Raw genomic sequence first — 23,751 nt, 5'->3', positions numbered from 1 at the left:
TATATTCTCTAAATCTCTTTGTATTTGTTTTTTCTTTTCTGGTAGTTATTAGAATTCACATGAAAATAGAAGTATAATACAAATCCCTGTTTTTGTTGTTTTTCAAAATTAAGTGCATTATATACAATATACATCGGTGTAAATGTTAGAAATCTATGTGATTAAATACAATGTGTAGGTAGACCTTGTCATCCTAAGTATTTCAACGATTCACAATTTGTTATAATTATAAATTATATTTAATCTACTCCAATCTAGTTCCCAATAGGAAATTGGTTTATAGATAGAGGATAAAACTATGTAGGCATTTCTAAAAATGTAAATCTTTGTACGTCATGCAACAAGTTAAAAAGAATATTTGTTGAGCTATTAAATTTGATTATCGGTATATTTGTGTTTATCCCGTCGTCCATACAAATGGTTCTAATCTGTCTTCGATTGGTAAAAAGTTATTAAGCGTTTCAAGACTTTCCAAAGTCTGATTAAGAAGAGAATGACATTTGGTCAATTGTCTGCTAAGTTCGTGTACTTTGTTTAATTGTTCCGCAAATTTGGCAAATTTTTTTGTCTTTCTACAACCAAACCCAAAATTCTATTAACCTCGGCTTCAAGATTAATGCATAGAGCTGCTTGTTCTCCAGCTATCATCTGCGCATTAGTATTAAGATGATGTTGATATCGGGCGCATACATTGAACAATCCAATGGGATCTAATCTTTCGAGAACTTCAGGATCTCTTACTCCTGGTGGTAGATTCAAAGTCCCACGCATTATTGGTAGAAACATGGGAATACTTTGTAATTTGACTAGATCTGGATCTTTTTCGGTGCTAGGATCCGATGCAGCTGGCTTTACCACGACAATATTGTGAAGTTTGTCGGACAATGGTTTTCTATGACTGTTAAATGAAAGAAGCATTTCATAAATGATAGTTTTAATGATAAGTTTTCAATAATTATTATATACATATATAATAATTATATATGTACATACCTATGACTACTCAAACTGTTTCTCCTCCTTGATATATCCTGTGCACCTAAACTTTTTCCTCTGTACAATTGTAATTGTTTGTTGCTCATTTTTGGAGAATCACCAATAGGTCTATTTACAGTGTAAGATATATATGGTAAATCCGAGTCGGAACATATGCTTGCACCAGGGCTTGTACATCTTGGTGGAGTATCTTCCGGTACTCTTTCACTATTTGGAACACTTTTACCACGACGAAGTTGTCCTGCTCTTGCTCTGTTGTTACTGGTATTTTGAGTACCACTCTGCGAACTTTGTTCAGAACCCATTTTGCAAGTACGTAGTTATTCTTTTTTCTATATCGTTATAGAAATCACTATTTTTCTTTCTAATATTTTGACTATCGACAATAACTTATTTTCTCATACAATTAATAAATATATTTACGTTGACACTTAATAAAACGTAGTTAAAGACATTGCTCCGTTTTTTTTGTTCTATCGTACGATTAATGAACGTTAAAACAATTGTTGTCACGTCCAATACGAAGTCGTCATATCATAAATTATTTTTACGTGCATTGGTTTAACATAAATTTGTTTCAAGTTACACATTATGATACAAGATCATAGTACCATCCGGTGTACCGGTCGAAAATCATATCAATTGCATACAAAATTACATTTAATCAATAATAGGAAAATACGCAAGCGTTTTGACACATATTCTAATACGGTTAATGTTATTTAATCGTCATACTCCCTTTGTTATTATTTTTATTTTTTAACTTTGTAATATATGTGTACAATTATTTTTCGTAATTATTATTTTCTTCACAATTGCTACTGTCAAATAATTTATCTATTCACCATAGACTGTCTTCTCTTCTTGAAACATTACAACTATTACTGCAATGTTCTTACAAAGTGCAGTGACATCTGTCGTAGAATATTTTCACCATCTTTCTAGAGATCTTCTTTATCTTTAATCGGAAATAATAAAATTATTTTTTTTGTTTTAAATTTTAAAATTAGAAAAATTATGAAATTCTCTAAATGAAAATAATCTTTAATTATATAATCTTATATTTAATAATTAATAAGTTATATTTACAATGAATATATACGGTGTTTGGTTTTCGGTCATCTGGTTTTTTTGTTTTTTTTTTTTTTTGTAATATTTTTTATTCGTTCAATTTAACATTAAAAATCATCAAAGATTTGAATGAATAATAAGAAATTTGATTTAAGAAATATGTTTGTTATATGAAAAGATCTTTCCTGTAATAAATAATATAAAAGTTATTTTAACGTCTGCCGGTTGGATGTCTTATCTAAAATAGATTTTAAATATTATTTAAAATAGAAATGAAGAAAATATTTATGAGCTTAAACGTCAAAATTAAGAAAGTTCAATCTGGTGGTAAGAAAGAACGATGTTATTATGTAAAAATCAGATTGGGAATATTTTTACAAAGACTTTTCCAGAATTCATTCGTTCTTATTGATTTCGAATTTGCATACCATTTAAAATAAACATCAGTGTATTTCCTTGAAAACTTCTTTTTTCTTTTTTCTTTCAAATCATAATTCGGATTAGAAACATCATTTTTCTTTCGTTTGATTAGAATCCCAGATAAACTAAACGAAGAGAAAATTATTTTTTATTCTTATATTATTACAAATCTAAAATGTTTCTTTGAAATAACAAAAATAGAAAATAAGAAAGAGAAATTGGAAAAAATGTAAGCATGCCCACGTTCTAATATTTCCATTAAATCGTGAATACTGAAAGAAGCGAAATTGTAAATAATTTTGAAGTTCTCTCGTATAAATGGGTAAGGCGTTTAAATTTTCCTCCTTAATTCCGTACATTCGTCTTCGTAATAGAAAGGGATTTTTTGTGTGTGACTATGTCGTGGTAGGAAAAAACGATGAATCCTCGTTGGAAACTAAACCGAGAATATACACATTTCGATTCTTTTCTTTTCCTTTTCCAAGATTACAAATGTATAATCTGTGTTCTAGTTGTGGTTTTTATTTTTAACAAAATTTTTTAAACAACATCTATATCGTGTTCATTTCGTATAATTATTATTTGTTTTTTAAGTATACATATTGAAATATATAATATACACAAAGTGAGAGCAAAAACCGGTGGAAAATGTTTTTAGAATAAAAGATACGTGTAGCAATAAGATAATAATTTTTCAAAGAAACTAATTTGAACTTATTAATCGATCCAACTAGTTGATACTTTTTCTCATATTTGTTTTTAATAATTTTAAAATATTCCTAACAAACATTCAGAGGAAGAACGCTCTTACATTTTTTTCCCTCCATCTTTAGAAATAATTTCATTTCATTTCATTTCATAAGCATTTGGAATATTATTCTTGTTCTTTTTTTTTTTTTTGATTCCCCTTTTAACTAAATTCGCGTGCATTATTTTAATTAAATAATTAAGTAAAATAAGTGAAATCTCTTGAAACGTAGAGATTTTGATATTTTGTTTATGTTACGTACACATAGAGTAATTCGAAGTTTAGGTCAAGGTTCTACCCTTTTTTCTTTACCCTTTTCTAAGTTGACATACGCGTTATCTAAAGATGGATCGAGACTGATGGAGGACACACCTTTTTTTTTTTTAAACTGGGCCAGAAGGAAGCACGTCGTTGCTCCTTTGGAAGTTGCAATCTTGGGATAAGAATCATCACGGAATGCATTGGTATAGTAACTGCACGCATACACACATACACGCACACATCAGAAAAATAGAGAAAAAGAGAGGCAGAAAGATGGTAGGTTGAAAGGCATAAAAGAGACATTAAATTTGAATTGTTCCTATAATAGCACGTCACTGGTCACAACTTTAAAAGACATAGGCGTAACTTACCAAAAAAAAACCTAGTTTTTCCTAGCAATTTGAAAAGTGAAAATATAATAAAAGAAAAATGAACAAATTGTGTTGGGAATAATTGGAATATCAAAAGTATGTTTTAAGTATATTTATATTAACAATATATTTTTATATATAAAAATTTAGTGTCACATTTTTGGTTTTTATGGAAACCGAAATTATTCAACCGATTTTAATGAAATTTTTTGTTATTTTGTGTGATATTTTCTAATTTAGAATATAGGATAATTTTTATCGCGATTACTTTTTATTTTTTATTGCTAATTAAAGGTTTTATTATTTAAAGATGAAAATATTGTATAAGTATTATTATCGTCATCATCATCATCATCATCATCATCATCACGTATTTTATGAAAATGGTATCAGAATAGATTTGATACGATCGATTTTTTACTTATCGATAGTTCGATAAAGCTTTTTGCCATGCAGAAATTTTGTACACGCGAAGGTCATCGGATATGCAATGACACATGGTATTGACGTTATCACAAGTAAAGTTAATTTTCCTTTAACAGCTAGTTATATTGTTCGTTACGTTATGAAACGAGCCCTTTCACACACCGTGTGTTCCGTGTGACCATTTTGTTCGGCAATTCTTGAACGCGTTAAAAGCTTTTTTGCTTATTCGTCAAAAATACGAACGCGATGAATATTTTTTTTTTTTTTTAGTAATTCTTCCAATTCTTATCATTCAAACAAAGTTACGAAATTTCATTATTTTATCTCGTTAGAAATTAAATTCGAAGAAAATTTTGGACAATTTCATAAACGTTTAGAAAATTCTTTTTTTTTTTTTTTATCAACTTTCGTTAAATATATGTGTCATGGAATAGAATCTTAACGTTTGGTTCATATTTATCGGTAAAAATAAGATGAAAATCGCGTTGAAATCTGAACGAGATCAGGGAGAAAAAGAAAATTCGCCTAAGGAATTCCGGATGTGGGAATCCCTCCCTCCCTACCGATCACTGTTTGGTATGCGAAGGAGTTTGCACAAACATCAAAATTTTCTCCTACCCAGTCGAAAATTTCCTCGTTCGAGGCTGTTTGTTGGGCAGATCAGCATAAAAATCCCACCGTTTATGGTCCGTCTCTATAGCTTTTTTTTCTTTTTTTTATTCGGTCAATAGAAAATGACGGAGAACGGGGGTTAGAAGGAAGGGTGGTAAGAAAAGGGAACGAGTAAACTATTTCGTTTTCTCAATGGTGATGTCAACAAAGTATTTACTATTTTTTTCTCCTTTTTTTCAGAGAGAGACTTCAATAGCGTACGATATAGTGAATAGAAAAAAATAAATGTTAGTATGTCGATGGAAGAATTAGGTGAATGATCGATAATCTTATTTACGTTCGATTGAAATCGTATTATTTATGAAACGAGATAAAACGCCCTATCGAGTGTCCAAGATAACAAGCTTGACTTTTTAATCTAACAAAATTGAAATAATAATAATAATAATAATAATAATAATAATAATAATAATAATAATAATAATAATAATAATAATAATAATAATGAAAGAAGAAAAAAGGAAAAATTTATGCGTTCAACAAAGAAATAAATCAATTAGAAATCATTTTTAAGATATCAGAATAATAAGATAAATCTTACAATCAGAGTAAAATGGAACAGAATTGATAATTTATGAATTACTTTTTTCGTTGTTAATCTTTCATTTTTCTTTATTATACTTATTATTAGAATTATATTTGAGTTGCGGGTCAAAGTTATTTTTGGTATGTAAAGAGACTAAACAATGAATTTTTCACTCATTCTGTGAGCTATGTTTGCAGAATTATTTTTAGGGTTAAATAGATTATTCGATGTAAAACAAAATTTATTAAATTATGTATTAACAGTAATCCTAAATCTATGTAAACGAAACATATGCTACAATGTTATTTTTATTTTCATATTAATGAAACAATTAATCTTGATCGATTTATTATGAAATTTAATTTTTTTTTTCGCAATTAATACAGTGAAATATTTTTACCAATAACATCCAACTTATTGCACGAATCTTTAGAATAAAAATAGATAAAAGAAATCATAGAATAAAGTTCACACTGATGAAATTATTTCCCGAATGGTGTTCATATAATCAAATTGAACGTGACATTTTATTCTCTACGTTTTTAAACGCTTATTTATTCTTGTATTTATAATCTATACCATTTAATACTAACGTAACATTTCCTATATAGCATTAAATATGCAAAAAAGAAAAATTAACAGAATTAATATAGATTTCTTTGACATTTCGTGATACGATTCATAGACACACACACATTATATATAAGGTTATATAATATAAGTTATCATCGGTTATGTACATTATCTAAATTTAATGTTCTCGTTTGGATATCATGTTAGATAGGTAAATAAAGGCTTTACAGATCGTTCACTGACGACTGTTTCAGACGCGTTTGATGTTGCTTAATGGCAATGCTGTAATCGAGTTTGCTGTCATATGCAGCATTGTGCACGAGCGCCCGCGCCCGCGCTCGTGCACCTTCTCTAGACTTTACTGAGTGAGTGTAGAATCATTCTTCAGTCTATTGTAAAATGCATTCGCGTACTTGTGCACGCTCATCCGAAAGTTTCTCCTCGAAGGACGACGAGGACGTATCAATACGTGTCTTGTCTTATTCGGACCTTATATACTTACTATTGGGTCAAGTCGTTTTTGCATTTATTGTGTAAGTTTTAAGTTTTACCGATGTCGTCGTTCAGACTTCTATTGTCTTTCTACTCGAATCCTCGCATTTCTACAAGAATCATCCATTTATCTTACTTTTTTTTTTCAATTTGTTCAATTTGTTTCCGCATTTTACTATGAGACACACAAGGTTTTTCGTTTAAATTCATTCGATTTACGATACGGTCATTTGAATTTACAAATTCTGTTTATTTAATATTTATTTATTCGAGTCTTATTCTTTGGATTCAATTGGACGGATACTTATTTTTATTTTATATCAAAAATATAATGATAAAATATATAGGTTGTTGGAAATGTTTATAATTAATTTAGAATAAATGATGTAAACGAAGAGAAAAAGATCGAACGTTGAAATAAAAGTCATGTGTTTTCTTTTGTTTTGTTTTGTTTTTTTATTGTTTGTTTCGTTTAGGAAGGAATATATTAGGAATACACCTGTAAAAAATAATAAATAGTGTTTACGCGTAGACGATTTCCTTTTAGACGGATGAGCTGGGGTAATTAGTAAGCACCGTCGGAACGGATAGGTAGGTGGAGATGGTGGGAGGATAAGTCAAAAGGAGTGGTGGGGGTAGCGCGAAGCTAGGAAGTCGCGTGCGCGCGCCACACTTGAATCAGTGAGCAACGAGCTCTCGTCGCGTAAATATCGTTGCGTCGCGATTCTTTTTTCATACCGTTCGACCACGTGCGTGAATTCTTATCCTCCTTACCTCACCTATTATATTAATACGACATTCTCTTGTGTACAAGTTAACGTTTCAATTCTTTCTCTTGCCAATTTTATTTTTCATCTTAAAATATCTATTTTGTTTTTCTTCATTTATTCGAACAATCCAAACGTCGTCGCAGAACGCGTTTGCTTCTATCACTTGGAGGGAAGAAAGAGGGAAGAAAGAGGGAAGGAAGGATTGCGTGACAGAAAAACGGATCGAAACTTATTACGATTTAAATCGAATCAAATCATATCAAGGTAGGTATGTAAAATTTTCTTTTCTTTTTCTTTTGTTTCTTTTTCATGTTCTTTTACGTGAATATTTCGAACTCTGGAAATATAGTTCTCAAATAACTTTATTAAACGTTTATAAACGTTTGACAGGGACTCTATATGAAAATTGAATCTTCTTTATTAAAGAATGACAAAGAAGGACGAACGGGTTAATGAAATATTAACGATATCGATCAGATCGCGTTGAAGAAGAAGTAAATCGTTAGACATACGTAAATTCGAAGTTTTCTTGCTTGATTGAAATCGAAGTAAGTTTTGTTTTAAATTAAAAACCAAATTTTATATCCTTTGCAAAGTTTAGAAATTGTATGCATATATATATGTATGTACTTATGTATATGTGGCAGCTTTTTCTTGCTCGTTGACCCAGGAGAAACGGTAGGAAAGTTTATTCCATTAGCTGCTCTTGAGCGTGGTACGGCTGCTGCTGTTGCAGTAGCAAAGAAGGTGGTCCGATGCGAAGAAACGTCGAGCTTTTAACAGTTAATATTGTTTCCATTCTCTTTCCACTATAACTCCTCGTATACTGTCTTTCGAATAAAAGTGGTGTTCGTTCTTTGTGGTAACACCCTGTGTGTCGTCTATTTTATTTTTCTCATATTTGAACACACATAAGGACAATTATACATATAATATTCTTTTCAAAAATAAGAATAGTTGTAACAGTTTTGAATAATTCATCGTAAGTTAAAATAAACATATCGTGTAATTTGTCCGATATTATTACATCCGATTGTTTAATATTTGTATAACGATGATATCCTACAGATTACTCTTTTGAAACGTTTGTACAGTTACTTTTTGGTTAAAGCAATGAGAGAAATTGGGAAATAGTTTTGCTGGAAGTAGACTATTTGGTTAGCGCGTCGTTTCATCTTCCGGCTTGTTTAATTAAACAATAGTCGTTGACGGAAATGGAGCGAGAAGATCGCTCGATTCACCCTTTTCCTCTTTTTTTCCTTTTTTTCCCTTTTTTTTCCTCCACCCATTCTCTCCTCCCGCTCCTATCCCATCCCATATTCTCTTAATGTGTATACGAGAGTTAGATTACTGTTTTGTTGAAAAGCAAATAAAAAAAAGACATACCTATTTTGATCAGTTTGACAATAGGTTTACGATCAACAACCTTCATGCTTTTGATTTAGTATACTTTATATTGTCACGTGATGGTTACGAACATAGTCGTAAAAATGTGTTTCTTTTTACTCGTTTGACTCAATTTATCGTAGTGTGTTGATGAGAAACTAGTTACGTTGTATTTGACAATTACCCATTACCCGCCAATGCCCTTTTTTTGGAACGCATTTTCAAATTTATTTTCTTTTTAATAAATGCAATTTTAGAATGAAATGTATTCGTTAAAATTATAAGATTATCAGAAGCACTTAAGAAAAAAAAAAATAAAACAATTGTTACAAAAATAGTTGTATTTGGTTAGTATGAATATCATTATAGAGTTAATTTAATTTTTGTTTTGCATTTTCGTAGGGTGTTGGGTAATGGGTTAAAGAGAGAAAGAAATAAATGGAGGGATGAAGGGAAGGAGGAAACTGCGTGGGTGGTATTTTCAGGGCCGATAACGGCTCGTACGAACGAAAATTCAGTGTGAGTGCTTTTTCAAAATAGATACGACATCAAAAATAGTTCATGTTTGGCCCCAAGTCTCGAATGATCCTATTTCTTCTCTTCTTCTTCTTCTTCTTCTTCTTCTTCTTCTTCTTCTTCTTCTTCTTCTTCTTCTTCTTCTTCTTCTTATTCTTATTCTTATTCTTATTTATTTACAACAGAAGATAGATTCTTTTCTTCTTTTTCTTGACAGTTACCAAAGCTCGATGATAAATAGTTGAATTTATTCGTAGTGTCGAAAATTTGTGTGTTTATAAATGAAAATATTAATCATTTTCAAAAATGAAAATTAGTTGTCGTACGTTCATTTTGTAAAAAGAAAGTTAATAGAGAATCTTATAATTTTTTCATTTATTTTTATTTGTTCTATTTGTGTGTGTGTGTGTGTATATATATATATATGTATGTATGTGTGTATTTTGTATATTTTGTTTTATTTTTTACGAAACACAGGAAAAATGTACTCGTCGACTTTGTTACCATTCGTCACCTGGCCAGGGGAGTGAGAAGAGAGAAAAGTTTTGAACGAGTCGACTAGATTAATTATTAAAATCGATTAAAACGATTTACGGTGGTGTTGCTCGTTTTCCAGGGGTAGACCTGAATTTTCTCTTTCTCTCTCTACCACACTTGCTCGTTTTGTATAAATATATCGCGAAATTGGTGAACACTATTTTCTTTCTTTTTCTTTTCCCCTCTTTTTGTTTTGTTTATTCTCTCTCTCTCTCTTTTCCTTCATTTATGAGAAATACGATGAAATTCATAGACCTCGTTCGCACTCAAGTTTATATACGTTATTTTTTTTGTTTGACAATTTACCGATATTAAAATGAACTTTTAAACATTTACCGAAATTCGACGATTTTGAAAGATAAAATTTGTTGAGCTATGACATTTCGTATCTCATTTTATCTAAATTTGACTCTATTTAATTAATATAATATTATTTGACTATTATATGTGTATATTTTTATGTTTTTTTATATTTAGAGTAAGTTGTTGGCATTGCATCGCATTTGTTCGCCCTAATATCGGCAAGCTGTAGGTGGAAGAGATAAGACCTAATCAAGGAATGCCGTTTTATCCATGCTAAACGAAGACACACTGCGACTCGTTCGGAAAAAGAGAGAGAGAGAGAGAAAGAGAGCGAGAGATGGAGGGAAAAAAGAAGAGAGGTGTAAAAAGAGATAGAAAGGGAAAAAAGGAGAAGGAAAAGGCTTGACGGAAAATACGTGCCTGACATAACAAAAGAAGTTTAAATTTACTCCGAAAGAATCCTCGCGGTTTATCGTTGCAATTTTATCTTGGCCTTTGTCAAAGGTTATCTTCTTTTATATCTCTCTCTCTCTCTCTCTCTCTCTTTTTCTGTACGTTCGTCTGTCTGTCTGTCTCCGTTTCTTCTCTGTTTCAATGATTAAACGAATTTGATTGTACTCTCCGATGAATTTTATTCGTACATTTTCACTCATCTTTCTCCAATTTCTACGTTCTATTTCTACCTTTATCAAGATTTAATTAGAAGGAGTAGAGTAGATGATTTTGAAAAAAGAACAAAAAGAAAAATAGACAAAATGTCAAGAAGAAAATTGTACGAAGTTGTTCATTAAATGTTTTTTCCCCTCCCATGTTTTTTTATATATATATATATATATATATATATATATATATATATATATATATATATTTTTAACGATTACGCGATTCTTTTTCTTTGTCTTTTTATTATTATTATTATTATTTCTTTTTGTTCATTTGCAAATTTCTTTTCAATATGTTTTTGTATAACGAACAATTATCGTTTATGCAGTAACGTAGAAGTTTATCTAATATTTCTCTTTTCTCGAAATATATGTCGTTTAAAAGTACTCCACACACAAAATTTATTTCCAAACTCGTCCTTACCTTACGGAATTATGAATTGTTTCAAATTGGTAATCTGGGCAATTTTTCTTTGTTTTTTATAGATCGTCCGAAATAATAAGAATTTTGGCAGAATATGAGATCGATTAATTAATTAAATTGTCTGGGGTAATCCAGATTATAATAGAAATTATTAGTCAAGTGTTTGATAGTAGATTATAATCAATTTCGAATGTATTATAATAAGTTTTGATAAAATATATTCATGCTTTTCATTCGTCGTTTGAGGATTTTTCTTGTATTTTTTATTACGAACAAGAAAATCGATTGAAAGAATAGTTGACATTTTTTTCTTTTATTTTCTTTTTTTCTTAACCAATTACATGAGCTCAAAGTGAATTTATAAAAAAAAAAAAATAAAAAAAAAAGGAAATCATAAAGCGATCGTTTTCATCGTCAAATTTAATTGGCGGCAAACGTAAAGAAACAGAAAAGAATTATTGAAGAAGGTGGTTGGTGGTAGGGAAGGAGAATGAGGAAAAAGAAGAAAAAGAAGAAAAGGAATTCAAAGGTTTGCCCTATAAGAGTCATCGGAGTAAATTGAAATGACACCGCTTGTGTTTACGGTCAATTAAAGAAGATCTCCATTTGTAAAGCTAACCAAAGGTCGAGTACCAATTTGCACTTTTTCTATATATACATATTCCAGTACCATTGGTTTGCCCCGAGTATCACTCGACAAATCTATCCTTTTTATTTCTTTTTTTTTCTTTTTAGCATATATTTTCATTTATGTTTACGTTTTAGGTATATCTTAAACATTTGCATTCTTTTTAATTTTTTCTCTCTTTTTTTGTTTTTGTTTGTAAATCGTTCTATTTAATTAAATTGCATTTATTTCGTCAAGTTGCATTGTTGTTCAAAAATATTCATTTTATAAAACGTAAAACGAGTAAATTAATACGACTCCATGCGTTTGCATATATTTTTAATAAAGATAAGATCGATAAAATACAAGTCAGATTTACTTCTTATTTACAATTAGTCTTTTTTTTTACAGTGGAATATGTTTTTCAAGGAATTGGATTAATGGATAAAGTGTTTTAATTCGAATCAAAATTATATGCATATATTTTTTAATTTACTGTAATAATATATTTATATAATATATACTACACACATACAGTGAAGTTATATTTTAATTGACGATAATAAAATATTTATAGTGGTTAAAAATGCATTAGTTATCTCGAATTAGAAATGCTTTTTACGAGGGAAAATTATTGAGCGGAAATGGTAATCAGAGGACGAACGTTTCACCCTTCCTTTCCCTTCCCTTTCTCTTCTCTTCCCTTTCCCCTACCTTTATATTCTTACCTTAGTTTCGTTGCACGTGTTCTATGTTACCTTGGTCGTTAGAAAATCATGGCTTTTCTCTCGACACACATACACATACAAACGACTGACGTGAAAATAATTAGACGACTTTCGATAATCGATTAAAACGACGTTCAATCGAAATCATTCAAAAAAGAGGTCAAGAGCGTGTACCGGTTTAAAACGACGTTTAATATAATCTGTTAATCATGAGAAATATGTCTGCTTGAAACCAACCCCATCATCAATTTTTAAATATATCGAAATTTATTTAACATGGCCGATTCGAATTAATTGACAACAACAAAAAATGAAGAAAAATATCATTACGATGAGATATTAAATGTTTATTCATTTCTATCATTATTATTATTATTATTATTGTTATTGTTATTGTTATTATTATTTGAATTTTATTGAAAAGTTTATTTAAGTATTGACGAGTTTGAATAGCTCTTTCATCGATTTGAAACCATTAAAAAAACCGATCGACCAAATTATTTATTCATGACGCGTTACGTGTATGTCTTTCTTTCTTTTGTTCATTACACATAATGCTAATGCACTTTTATATGCTAATCATTTTCACGAGAAAATCTATAAATCATATTCGTCATATTTATTATTATTATTATTATTATTATTTTACCATAATATATTTGTGTATGTGTTTGTGTTTTTTTTTTATTCGTTTTAAATATAATCTCATAAAACGACAAGTTTGTATAATGAAAATTGATCGATGACGCGATAAAAAAATAAAAAGGACACAAAAAAATATATAAACAAAATATAAAAAAAAAATAATAAAAAAAAATATAAAAAATTCAAAAAGTTACAAAAACCCATCGATCAATGTACAATTTATCGAAAGCATTGAATTTAAATGTCGTGTTGTTGGACAATTTACGTTTTTTTTTCTTTTTCTTTTGAAATTTTCTTCTCTTTACGTACATTACGCACAAGAAATGTTTAAACGTAAAACAATATATACAAATAATAATAATAATAATAATAATAATAATAATAATAATAATAATAATAATAAAATTAAATATGATATTTTCATAGAAATGTTTGATAAAAAGAGAGTTAGGTGTTCTTATAAAGCGAAACTTGTCTTGTAAAAAAGAACAATTTTCAAAGAAAACTGAATTGTCTTGTCGCCGGCTGGCAAAGACTTGAGAAAGGAAGGAAGGAAGGAAGGAAGGCGGGAAATTTGAATCTTATGGTCGATGGAAATTGGTAAGGAGAAAAAGAAAAAGAAAATAGAGACAAGGAGAGAGAAAGAGAGTAAGAGAGGGTTATAAGGAAGGGTGTGCCATAAAGACGCCATGGCAGACAGCACGCAACGCCATACCGTATGTAACACACCGTGTTATTATCCCCCGTCTATACGATTCTTCCCTATATATATATAATACTATATTTATATATTTTTTATTTTTTTTCTTCTTTTTTTTTGTTTATTTTTCCCTTTTCCTCGAGAGAAAAAAAAGGAGAAGGAAAAAGGGAAAATAAGGCGCGTTTGGTGCAATAAACTTGGATGTTTTCTCGCAAGGAAAATTACACGCACACGTCGACACGCTAAAAGTAATCTCAAGGACGTTACAAAGAAGAAAGAGAGAGGGTACGAAACGAAACGAAACGAAACGAAACGAAACGAACATTTCGCAATGGAGTTTAAACATGGACTAAAGAGAGAAGTAATGCCAATTAACCAATGATTAGTAGTTACGATTAGAACTTATCCGTGACTAGCTTTCGCCACTTCTTTTTTTCATTTCATTTCATTTCCTTTCAATTTCTTTCTTTATTATTTTTATTATTATTACAAAATATATTTTGTATATTTAGTTTTTATATATCAGACAGGGTTAAAAGTAAAATTAATGATAAAGATTTTTTTGATAAAAAAAATCCGAGAAAATGCTTAGATTCGTTTGAAATTCGTTAGATTTGTCATTTGAAGAAACAATCGGAAACAATTTGCATTCTTATAGGTAAATCATATTTACGTTAAATTATACAATATTATAAAGTTGTATCGTAAATCTTTGCGGTTTGTCTCGGTTAAAAGTGTGCTCTTTAAAAGCATTTGTCGTAGTAAGATATTTTCTACGAATATCCTTAATTATCACATTTCGAAGCGGGTAAGAAGCACGATTACAAAACCATTAGATTCTTCGTAGTTTCGTCGTTGAGGTTACGACAGAGGAACAGGTTTTTTTTCCTTTGATAGTTTATTCCTATTATGGGGAAAACGAAAACGGTATCTCCTTCTGTTAATGCGATCGTTTGTTTGCAAGAAAATTCATTTCAAAAAATATCATCTACGCAACGTATTTCCTTAATTTACAAAAGTAATTGTTCTTTCATTATTTTTAACTATTACGTATATGCGTGGTAGTAGAATTCTTATTAGCATTGAAAGTAATGAAATATTTACGTGTTTATATCTCCTGTATTATTTTGTTTACGTGTGTGTATTCGAAAACATTAGTATTAGTTTTAAACTGACAATTGTGGAAAATGACAACCACGAGAGTCAGGATGTTTGAGCATGAGTCACATTCGCGTAACAACAACAACAACAATAACACTCTCAATTTATCTTATTTTTGTATGATTTTACATTTTATCATCGAGCACACACATCCACACATATATGTACGTTTGTATTTCTGAACATTTAAATAACATTACAGTCGTCTCAGCTACTCTTTCTCCTTCATTTTATTTCCTAACTAAATTCGATAAGAAAAGTACCGATTCTCTTTCAACGTTGTCAAATATCTATAACTATTTTTTTTTTAATTAAATTTTGCAATTTTTAATATAAAAATATTGTACACCCGATATATGGATGGGAAAATTAGTAGGGTTTTCTCTTTTTTTTTTTTTTTCTCTATCGACATGAAATTAAGCGATGTTCCAGTATTGATTGTCAATGTATGCGTATACGAATTATACATACACCATTATATTATGGCTAATTATATTATGGCACGTAGAATGAAGTTGTAATTTCGTTGTGTATGCAAATGGTTTTTTATTTTTTGTTATTTTCTCTCTCTCTCTCTCTCTCCCTCGAATTGCGAGCGTTGTTTTTTTTGTTGTATACGCAACGTTAACGAGACCGTCGATTTATTTTTCACGTTTTCCGGTATACATACATAGATATATGTATATATACTCGTATGTGTGTGTGTGTGTGTGTGTGTGTGTGTGTTTATATAACGGTTACGTATTTATATTAGTAAAAATTCGATATAACGTTAGATCTGGGGGTTGGGTTAGATTTTTATTAATATTTACAATATAATAATAGTTGGTAATTTTGTTCGTTTTTCCCTTCTCGTCCCACTCCTCAACCTCTTCCTCAACCTCTTCCTCTTCCACAAACGAATTTTAATTGTAATTTTCTTTTTTTTATTTTCTCAGCTTCTTTCTACTACTACTAACTACCCTTTTCTCTTACCCTCCCATTATCGTATTTGCACAGTTTGAGAATATTGCTCGTAGTTATTTAACTCTTTGTAATATTGCACTCTCACTCAGTCGTATTCAAAGTGACGCCCGGTATTTAATTAGTAATAGTAGTATGCGACAAGGCAATAAGAGACATCTTTTTATTTATTCGAAAATTATATCAAAAGTATATGAGTTATACAGGGTGATTCACTGCAACTTTTTTTTTTATTCACTTTTCTGCTACCATCATATTTTCGGTGCTATTTAACCCTTTCAATACGGCGAAAAGTCAGTTCGAGTGCGTCCCATTGCAAAGATCAGTTCATTTCTCCTCCAAGTGATTGTTAGAGAAAAAACTTGTATGCCTAAAAGATTGAAGGATTTGGAGACGCATAAACGTCTCCATAACAGTGCACCATCAACAACAGTGATTTCACAATTGAGTTTTGAATTGATTGACAAATTTTCCCGACTGGGACAGCATATGTCCCAGCCGGTGCGAAAGGGTTAAATGGCAAGAGTTGCTGAATCACCCTGTATATTTTCATGAAATTATCATTTCAAATAGTCAATTTGAGTTTTCCTTGTTAAATATATTATATAAGAGAAAGAGAAATATGGATATTATTGATTATTTAAAAATGGGAAAAGAAAAGAAGAAAAAAAAAAAGAATTATTGATCAATTAGTTACAACATTACGTCAGAGAGTAACAGATAGATAGAAATAAAGAAGAAAAGAGAGAGAGATGAGTAAAAAGACAAAGGTTAATTGGTAGACATAATTAAATGATTTTACACGTTAGTTATAAAAGTTAAGGTCGATTAAATAAAATTCCATGAATGTAATAAAGAATAAAATCATTTCATTCTGTCACTCGTTAATGACACTGGCTGATTTAGTTGATTCATCGTTAAGAGTTCGTGTGGTAAGCATTAGAAAAGCTTAAAAAGAAAAATACATTACTCTTACGATCAAAATGAAGAAGTTATTCTATGCTTACGTAAAAGCAACAAGAATTTCTCTCTCTCTCTCTCTCTCTCTTTCGGAGATCGAGGAATCGCAAGAAAAAAGCTCTTTCTTTCTTTCTTTCTTTCTTTCTTCTAAATTCAACTCTCTACTCGATTCTACTCGAGAAGGTAGATCCCTTTCTTCCATTCCTTCTGCTCGCGGCAAATTCTTCGGTTTGTTTTTCCTTCTTTACTACTACTACTACTACTACTACTACTTCTACTACTACTATTACTATTCTTCTTCTGATATTTCTCTTTCTCTTTCTTTCTACACACCTACGTTGACATCGAGTAAACTTTCTTGGCTCTAGGACCATTTCTAAAAGAGATATCACCGAAAAAGCATGGAACGAGAAATTCGATAAAAGATAGAAAGAAAAAGATAGATAGATAGATAGATAGATAGATAGATAGATGGAGATAGAAATAGAAAGAGATGGAGTGATAGAGTGTGGGGTGGGATTTGGGGGTAGAGGAAAGAGGATGGATAGCTTTGGAACAAATACATACGCGACTGTTCGTATCAAAGCGCGAAATCGACAGTTCCAAGTGTTATTAGCAACCGAACGAATTTGAATGTCGTCGATATTCAGCAAGAAGATTGCTTGATACTGTTTTCGAGTTAATGAAAGTCAAATTATCACTGTAACGACGCTCACGTTCTTCCAAAGTAATAAGATTGATCGATTGATCTAACTTTTCATCGACTTTTTTCTTTTCTTTAGATTTATCTTTGACATTTTTCTTATATACAGACATACTTATCAAAATTCTTCATAAACTAATAAATTTTATAATATTATAGAAACGAAGTATTTCCAAATGATGTTAAATAATTCTACTGTGTAGAATAATTAATATCGTACAAAGTCATCATTGTTTGGTCAGATATATGTTATTTGGCAATTATTCGATGGTAAATATTACCACGTGGAAATATTTAATTAGGTATAACGTTTAGTTACATCGTTTTCTCTCTATAACAAATACGAGTAAATTGTTGATTTTATCGCTGCTAGATTAATCGTCGATAATAAGTTTAGATAAACGATATAATAATTGTTTTTATCGTTCAAAGAGAAATCACGTCTTGTTTCTTTCAATTATTATCGATTTTATTTATTGATTAAAATCATGCTATTATTTTAACACTAAACTAGTTAGTACACTATTCATAATAATTTTATTATTTTACAATTTCATTTGGTTTTACGATTATTCTAATTATTATTATTTATAAAATTATTTTATTTATTATTTAACACGTTCGGTGAAGCATAAAACGTGCGAGAAAACTAATTAAAAAAAAAAAAATGTTAAATCCTAAATTCAATGTTATCCAATTTTTCTCATTTAAAACTTTACTTTACAATTATAAATATAAATAATATTTTATTATTATTTATTCATTATTTTATTTATCATTTAAACATTGAACGCGCGAATCACGACACGGTCGAATAATTAATCTTTTAATTTTACACAATTGAACTTTGTAATAGTAATAATAATAAATAATATTTTCGGATCGGTAGTAGTATACGAACGAATAGAAGACAAATTTGGATAGATAGGTTTAAAATGAAGGAGATATTTTCAAGGTTGTTAGTTAACAAATCTTTGAGTATGTGAAATAAATTCCATGAAAGTTAAAACGTGTGACCGACGACGTTTAACACCCTGTCGACCATTGTGAACTGCTAATTACAACCTGTCGGAAGAAGGTAGCAGCTAGCTAGTCTTTTCACCTTTCTCTACACGTTTTACTTTACATCAAAATTCAATATCCCCTCCTTCTTGACGTTTTACCTTCTACATTTTACGTCTACGTCATCGTTAGCTTTTACTAATGCTAAATGTTAATAGTTTTGGAACATTCGACGATAGTAAACCGGTCTTTCAATTCGAAATTCATATCGGTTTAGGAATAAACCCAGATTTAACGTCTTACAGCTTTTTTAGAAAACTTATTTTTTAACTTAATTTCGTATTTTTCATATTAAGATAATATTCATTATTTTTCTAATATACAATTATAAACAAATGATAATATATTATAAATAGAATATTTTCTACATAAAATGAAATATAACACATGAAGGAATAAATTATTAATACTATTTTACCGGGTGTCAGCAAAACGTATATTTACAATGATACATAGGTACTCGTACACGCTATATACTATTCGACAATTTCAACGTGATACTTGTAAAGTTGGACAATAATTAAATCACTCGATAATTCTTGTTTGCGTAATGCAACCGAAAGATATCGGCTTGTGAATTTCCATTTTAATTACGCGAATCCACATATATACGTGCGTGTAATTAACAGAAATTTTAGCAGAAATCGGAGATATTCTTCCGGTTGCGAAGCCAACGGCGAATGGGTTAGCGGAAACGAGGGAATGGGATGAAAAAGTGGAGGAGGAGGAAGAAGTAACACGTGCCGAGATTCTATAAAGCGTTGAACTAACGATTTAATTACACATTGCAATTACTCTTTCGAATAATCAAACGCATGTGCGTTCTTCGATGCTCTTCGAATCTAATCAAATGAGATGGTTTTTTTCTTTCTTTATTTTTTATTTTTTTTATTTTTTTGCTTTCGTGCATTTTGTTTCAATCCAGTGTGTTTCGTGTCGGAGAATTCTAATTAGTAATAGAATTATTTTATACGTTGTGTTGTATACCGGTCTTATATACATATAAAATTGTACATGTTCATAATATTTAGTAGGTATATAGGCTAAAGTGCATCGTCCGAGATTCCATTGACTCTTTTTAATTCAAACTTGAAAGCACTTTCTTCCATTCACGAAGCGTTAACCTTTCAAGATATATCTTGAAACAGCTTTTAGTTAAGCAACCGGTTAACTAATTCATTAAAATTGCATTTTATCATTTTAATTTCATCTAAATTTATTTCAAAAGATTATTATTTAACTGATTTTTAATGAATACAAACTAATCTAAAAAAAAAAAACATATATTATATATACGAGTATATTTCTTTCGTCAAAACTTTCATTACGAAATTAATAAGATGTTTTGTTTATAGCTGTTAACATCGAAGAACAAATTAATTAATTTTTATTTTTTTTTTTGATAGTGTTAGAATTGACATACATCGAACTATTATCTGACGTCGTTTAGATAGGAAAATATCTCAATTCTCATATAAATTATACTTCAATTATATGAAGCTGTCGATTTATCGTTAATAAGCTTACAATTAATATACCTTATGGATGCATATAAATACGTTGTTTCGTTCGACGAATATAAATCCAGTGAAAAGCTTTTCCCCTCTTTTCAAGCATTTTCTACGATGTTCCAAACTACTAATTAGAGTGTACACAATATATTCCTGAACAAATATAATGTTTTATTATGCCTTTTAAATAAAACAATGATAGTTATTATTATAGATCATTTTGTTCATTGAAATGTAGCCTTGTTTATAGTAATTATAAATAGTATATAATATATTCATCAAAATATACAAAAATTATTTTCGTGAAATAATTCGTGTGTTTTATTTTTTAATTTGAATAATCTTTTTTTTTTCTTAGAAAGCACGTTGTGATTTTGCTAACGCGTTCTTTTTGCATTGTTTGACATTTTTCAGATTTCTGCGTACCTGGTGGAATTGTCAAGTAACGGTGATAAGAAGAGAACCATCATTGTTCGAGCAATACGTTCGCGTATAGGTGATGATGATGATGTCAAGGATGTGATATTCTTCTTACTAACAAACGAGTGTACAAAATTAACCAATTTTCAAAGAGAGGTGTAATTAACGTTTTATTAACGCCATGTAAACGCATCGCTATTACATTTCGTTCCTAAACAGGAAGAGAAACGTTTCAATAAATATTATGGTGATTACAATGATGGAGAATGAACAGAGGCCATCTTTACGCGACAAACGGAAAACTACTAACGGTAAGTTTTTATGACAATGACATCAATGATTTCTCATTTATTTTGCATGTTTTTACATTTTTTAAGAACACGAATCTTATCTCGAATCACACACAAGGAATGGATAAGAAACAAGGTATAAATGATAAAATTGTATTTGCTTTATTTCAAGGTTGACTCGTCATTTCATCTCTGTGGAATTTTTTCTTTTTTCTTTTTTACATCAATTTTATCAATTTTGCGTTCAAATGAGACAAAGAAAAAAAGGTGATTTATCGAGAATATTCTCGTACGATTATCGATAAGTTGAAAGATGAATATTAAGTGAATAAAAAAAAAAGAAAGAACAGCGCGGAAAGGAAATATTATGGTTTTTTTTTTTCTTTCTTTCTTTCTTTTTCTTTTTCTTTTTTTGTTTTAAAGCCGAGAAAAACTCTTGAATATTCATAGTAGCAGCTCGTGTAAACCTTGCTGAGCTTACAGAGCCCCGATGCATTTGGAAACATAAAAAATTCCTATTCCCATCAGCGTTGTTCAAAATTCCGTGAAAGTGCTCTCTTTATTATTTTCTTTTTTTTTTTTTTGGTTTTTTTATAACATTTATGGATCGACTACAATAACGATTCCTTGATCCACCATTCAGAATTGATGTATGTGTGTGCGCGAGAGTGCATGTTCTTCGTAATTATTTTAAATCAATTTTTTTCTTATAATTCATTAATGCTTTTCATCCATATTGTTGACTTCGATATATTATATCTCGAATAAAGTATCGATAACGAGAAGAGAATAGTCAAGAGAATTGCGGTTTTGAAAATCGCGAACTGTTGGTATATGTAGGTTCATAGTTGTGTGTGTGTTTTTCGAAAATGGCGCAGATTCGATGTTTTCGCATAAAAGCGTAAGTATCGACGTAGACGTAGCGTGAAATTGGAAAGCAAACGAATGCGTGATAATCGATGCGACAAATGAAAATTGTGCTTGTTCGACGACCTACTGAATATAAGTGTGCTAGTGGAAAGTGACTATATACATTTGCATGAGTGTGTGCTGTCCAACTATGATTTTAAAACAAAAACTGTCTAATATTTTGTTTATTCCATCTCTTTATAGACAAAAATTCAGTGTCACATTGTTGGTTTCCAATGAATTTCCAAATTATTGAACCGATCTTAATGAAAATTTCTAAAATTTATTTAATGCAAGGGGAGTAGAGAAGGACACGAAATTACTTTCCGAACAACCCAATTTATATCTGAATTCTTGATAGAGAGACAGAGAGAGAGAGAGAGAGAGAGAGAGAGAGAGAGAGAGATTGAAAGGAAGAAAAAAAATAGTCTGATGTCTCTGATTCGAACATGAGAGTCATTCGTTAATCGTAATTACGCGTCACCAAGCGTACATAATATATAGCAAGATATCCGCAGTTGAAAGCAAGCCTAGCTAGCTAATAGTGGTATTGGTGTTGTTGCTTTAAGAGAAGAGAACGTGTACACGATTGGCACGAGGCTATATGATGCATTCCTCTTGCATAATCCTGATGCGCGTGTCCGTGCATAAGAACATGTTACTTTGTACATATATATACACCTTGGGACTAGGAACGAACGCATCGGTAACCTTTAACTTTCTGTTCTGCCTGCTCGAAGGTATAAAGAAAAAAAAAAGAAGGAAAAGAAGGAAAAGAAGGAAAAGAAATAAGCAAGCAGGCGAGCAAGCAAGCGAGAGCACGAACAAAGGCAGAGAGCAACCTTTCTTCGTCGTATGAGAGAATCGATTCGTTCGTACGATTACTCTTATCCCTCTCATTCTATACTTTTGTTTTTCTCTCTCTCTCTCTCTCTCTCTCTCTCTCTCTCCTGATGGAAATAAAAGAAAAAGAGTTTTCTCTCGTTGACCCTTAACCCGAGGTTAAAGGAAAAGAAATTTCCGATTGTTCTTGGTTTACTTTAGAAAGAGATCCTTTCGAGCACCTATTCTCTTTTGATTTACTCCTTTTTTGAATTTTCTTTTACTTTTGGAGAAGAAAAAAATGTAAAGGAAGTTGATACATTTATTGCTCCACCTTGACCACTCTTTGATTCTTTCGATATTTTAACGTTGGCTTTTATTTTTATACGGTAAGACGAATCTTAGATTTTTTCGTGATTTTGTTTGTTTGTTAACAATCATTGATTCTTTCGCTACGGGCGACTTCTCCGTCGTGGTATCTCCGCTGAACGTGCCGCCGTGCCAAAAATGTACACGGTGCTCGAGTAAAATCGACAGCGGCCGCGTTTATGCTTCACAGCAACCCGAGTTGGTTTGACGGTGTTTATTGAAAAAAAAAAAAACTCCACAAATTAAAATATTTATAATATTTAAACATTTAACAACTTTTTATTAAACTCGATTTGAAGTAACTCTAATCGTTCGTCATATGTATTATACAATGTACAATGCGCGGCGGCATTTTATGGAGAGCGACTATAGTCGCTCGTAGTGGCGAAAGGGTTAATATTACTTCTTTTGTCTATTTTTAATAATTTTTTATTGGCATTGATTTTGCTTAGCTTTCTTTGTTAATTATGAGATATTATTATAGTTTGTACAACTAGGTTGACAGTAAACACGTTAATGTACAATGCTACTTCCCCGAAGGATTTATCATAGACGTTGAAATATTCATCGAGAAAACAAAGAGAAATATTTGAAAAGAGAGAAAGACCTATTCTCGGTCTATTCTCGGTCTATTCTCGGTCTATTTATCGGTTCGTCGCACGACGACACGCCTCGACGTGCCTAACGACTTTTCTATCTTTCCATTCTCCTCAACAACTCAGGTGGCCCGACTTGCTGTCATTTCGA

General features: G+C 30.4%; 2 protein-coding genes across 9 annotated transcripts in view; one reads left to right on the top strand and one right to left on the bottom strand.

Annotated features, from left to right (window-relative positions):
* Window positions 1–23,751, top strand: part of LOC107074295 (uncharacterized) — a 40,010-nt gene that overhangs the window by 2,080 nt on the left and 14,179 nt on the right. The window contains exons 5-7 of one of the 8 annotated variants that reach the window (XR_016176004.1): window positions 5,146–7,590; window positions 7,717–7,874; window positions 11,217–11,683. The gene's annotated coding sequence lies outside the window, so the exon portion shown is untranslated. Of the gene's footprint in view, window positions 1–5,145; window positions 7,595–7,716; window positions 7,875–11,216; window positions 11,684–20,608; window positions 20,926–23,751 lie in introns of those variants that run through there. The other 7 variants (XR_016176002.1, XR_016176003.1, XR_016176000.1 and 4 more) reach the window with 7 other exon arrangements.
* BORCS5 (BLOC-1 related complex subunit 5) lies at window positions 351–1,898 on the bottom strand. Its single transcript, XM_015335600.2, is given in 3 exon segments — window positions 351–567; window positions 570–898; window positions 994–1,898. Coding segments are annotated over 3 exon segments (807 nt in total). The 5' UTR covers window positions 1,302–1,898; the 3' UTR covers window positions 351–397.

Source organism: Polistes dominula, unplaced genomic scaffold (assembly GCF_049000335.1).
Source record: "Polistes dominula isolate Pdom_NZ unplaced genomic scaffold, Pdom_raw_medaka contig_79, whole genome shotgun sequence".
Classification (NCBI taxonomy): domain Eukaryota; kingdom Metazoa; phylum Arthropoda; class Insecta; order Hymenoptera; family Vespidae; genus Polistes; species Polistes dominula.
The sequence above is the reverse complement of the archived record's forward strand: the minus strand, read 5'-3'. Positions and strand labels throughout refer to the sequence as shown.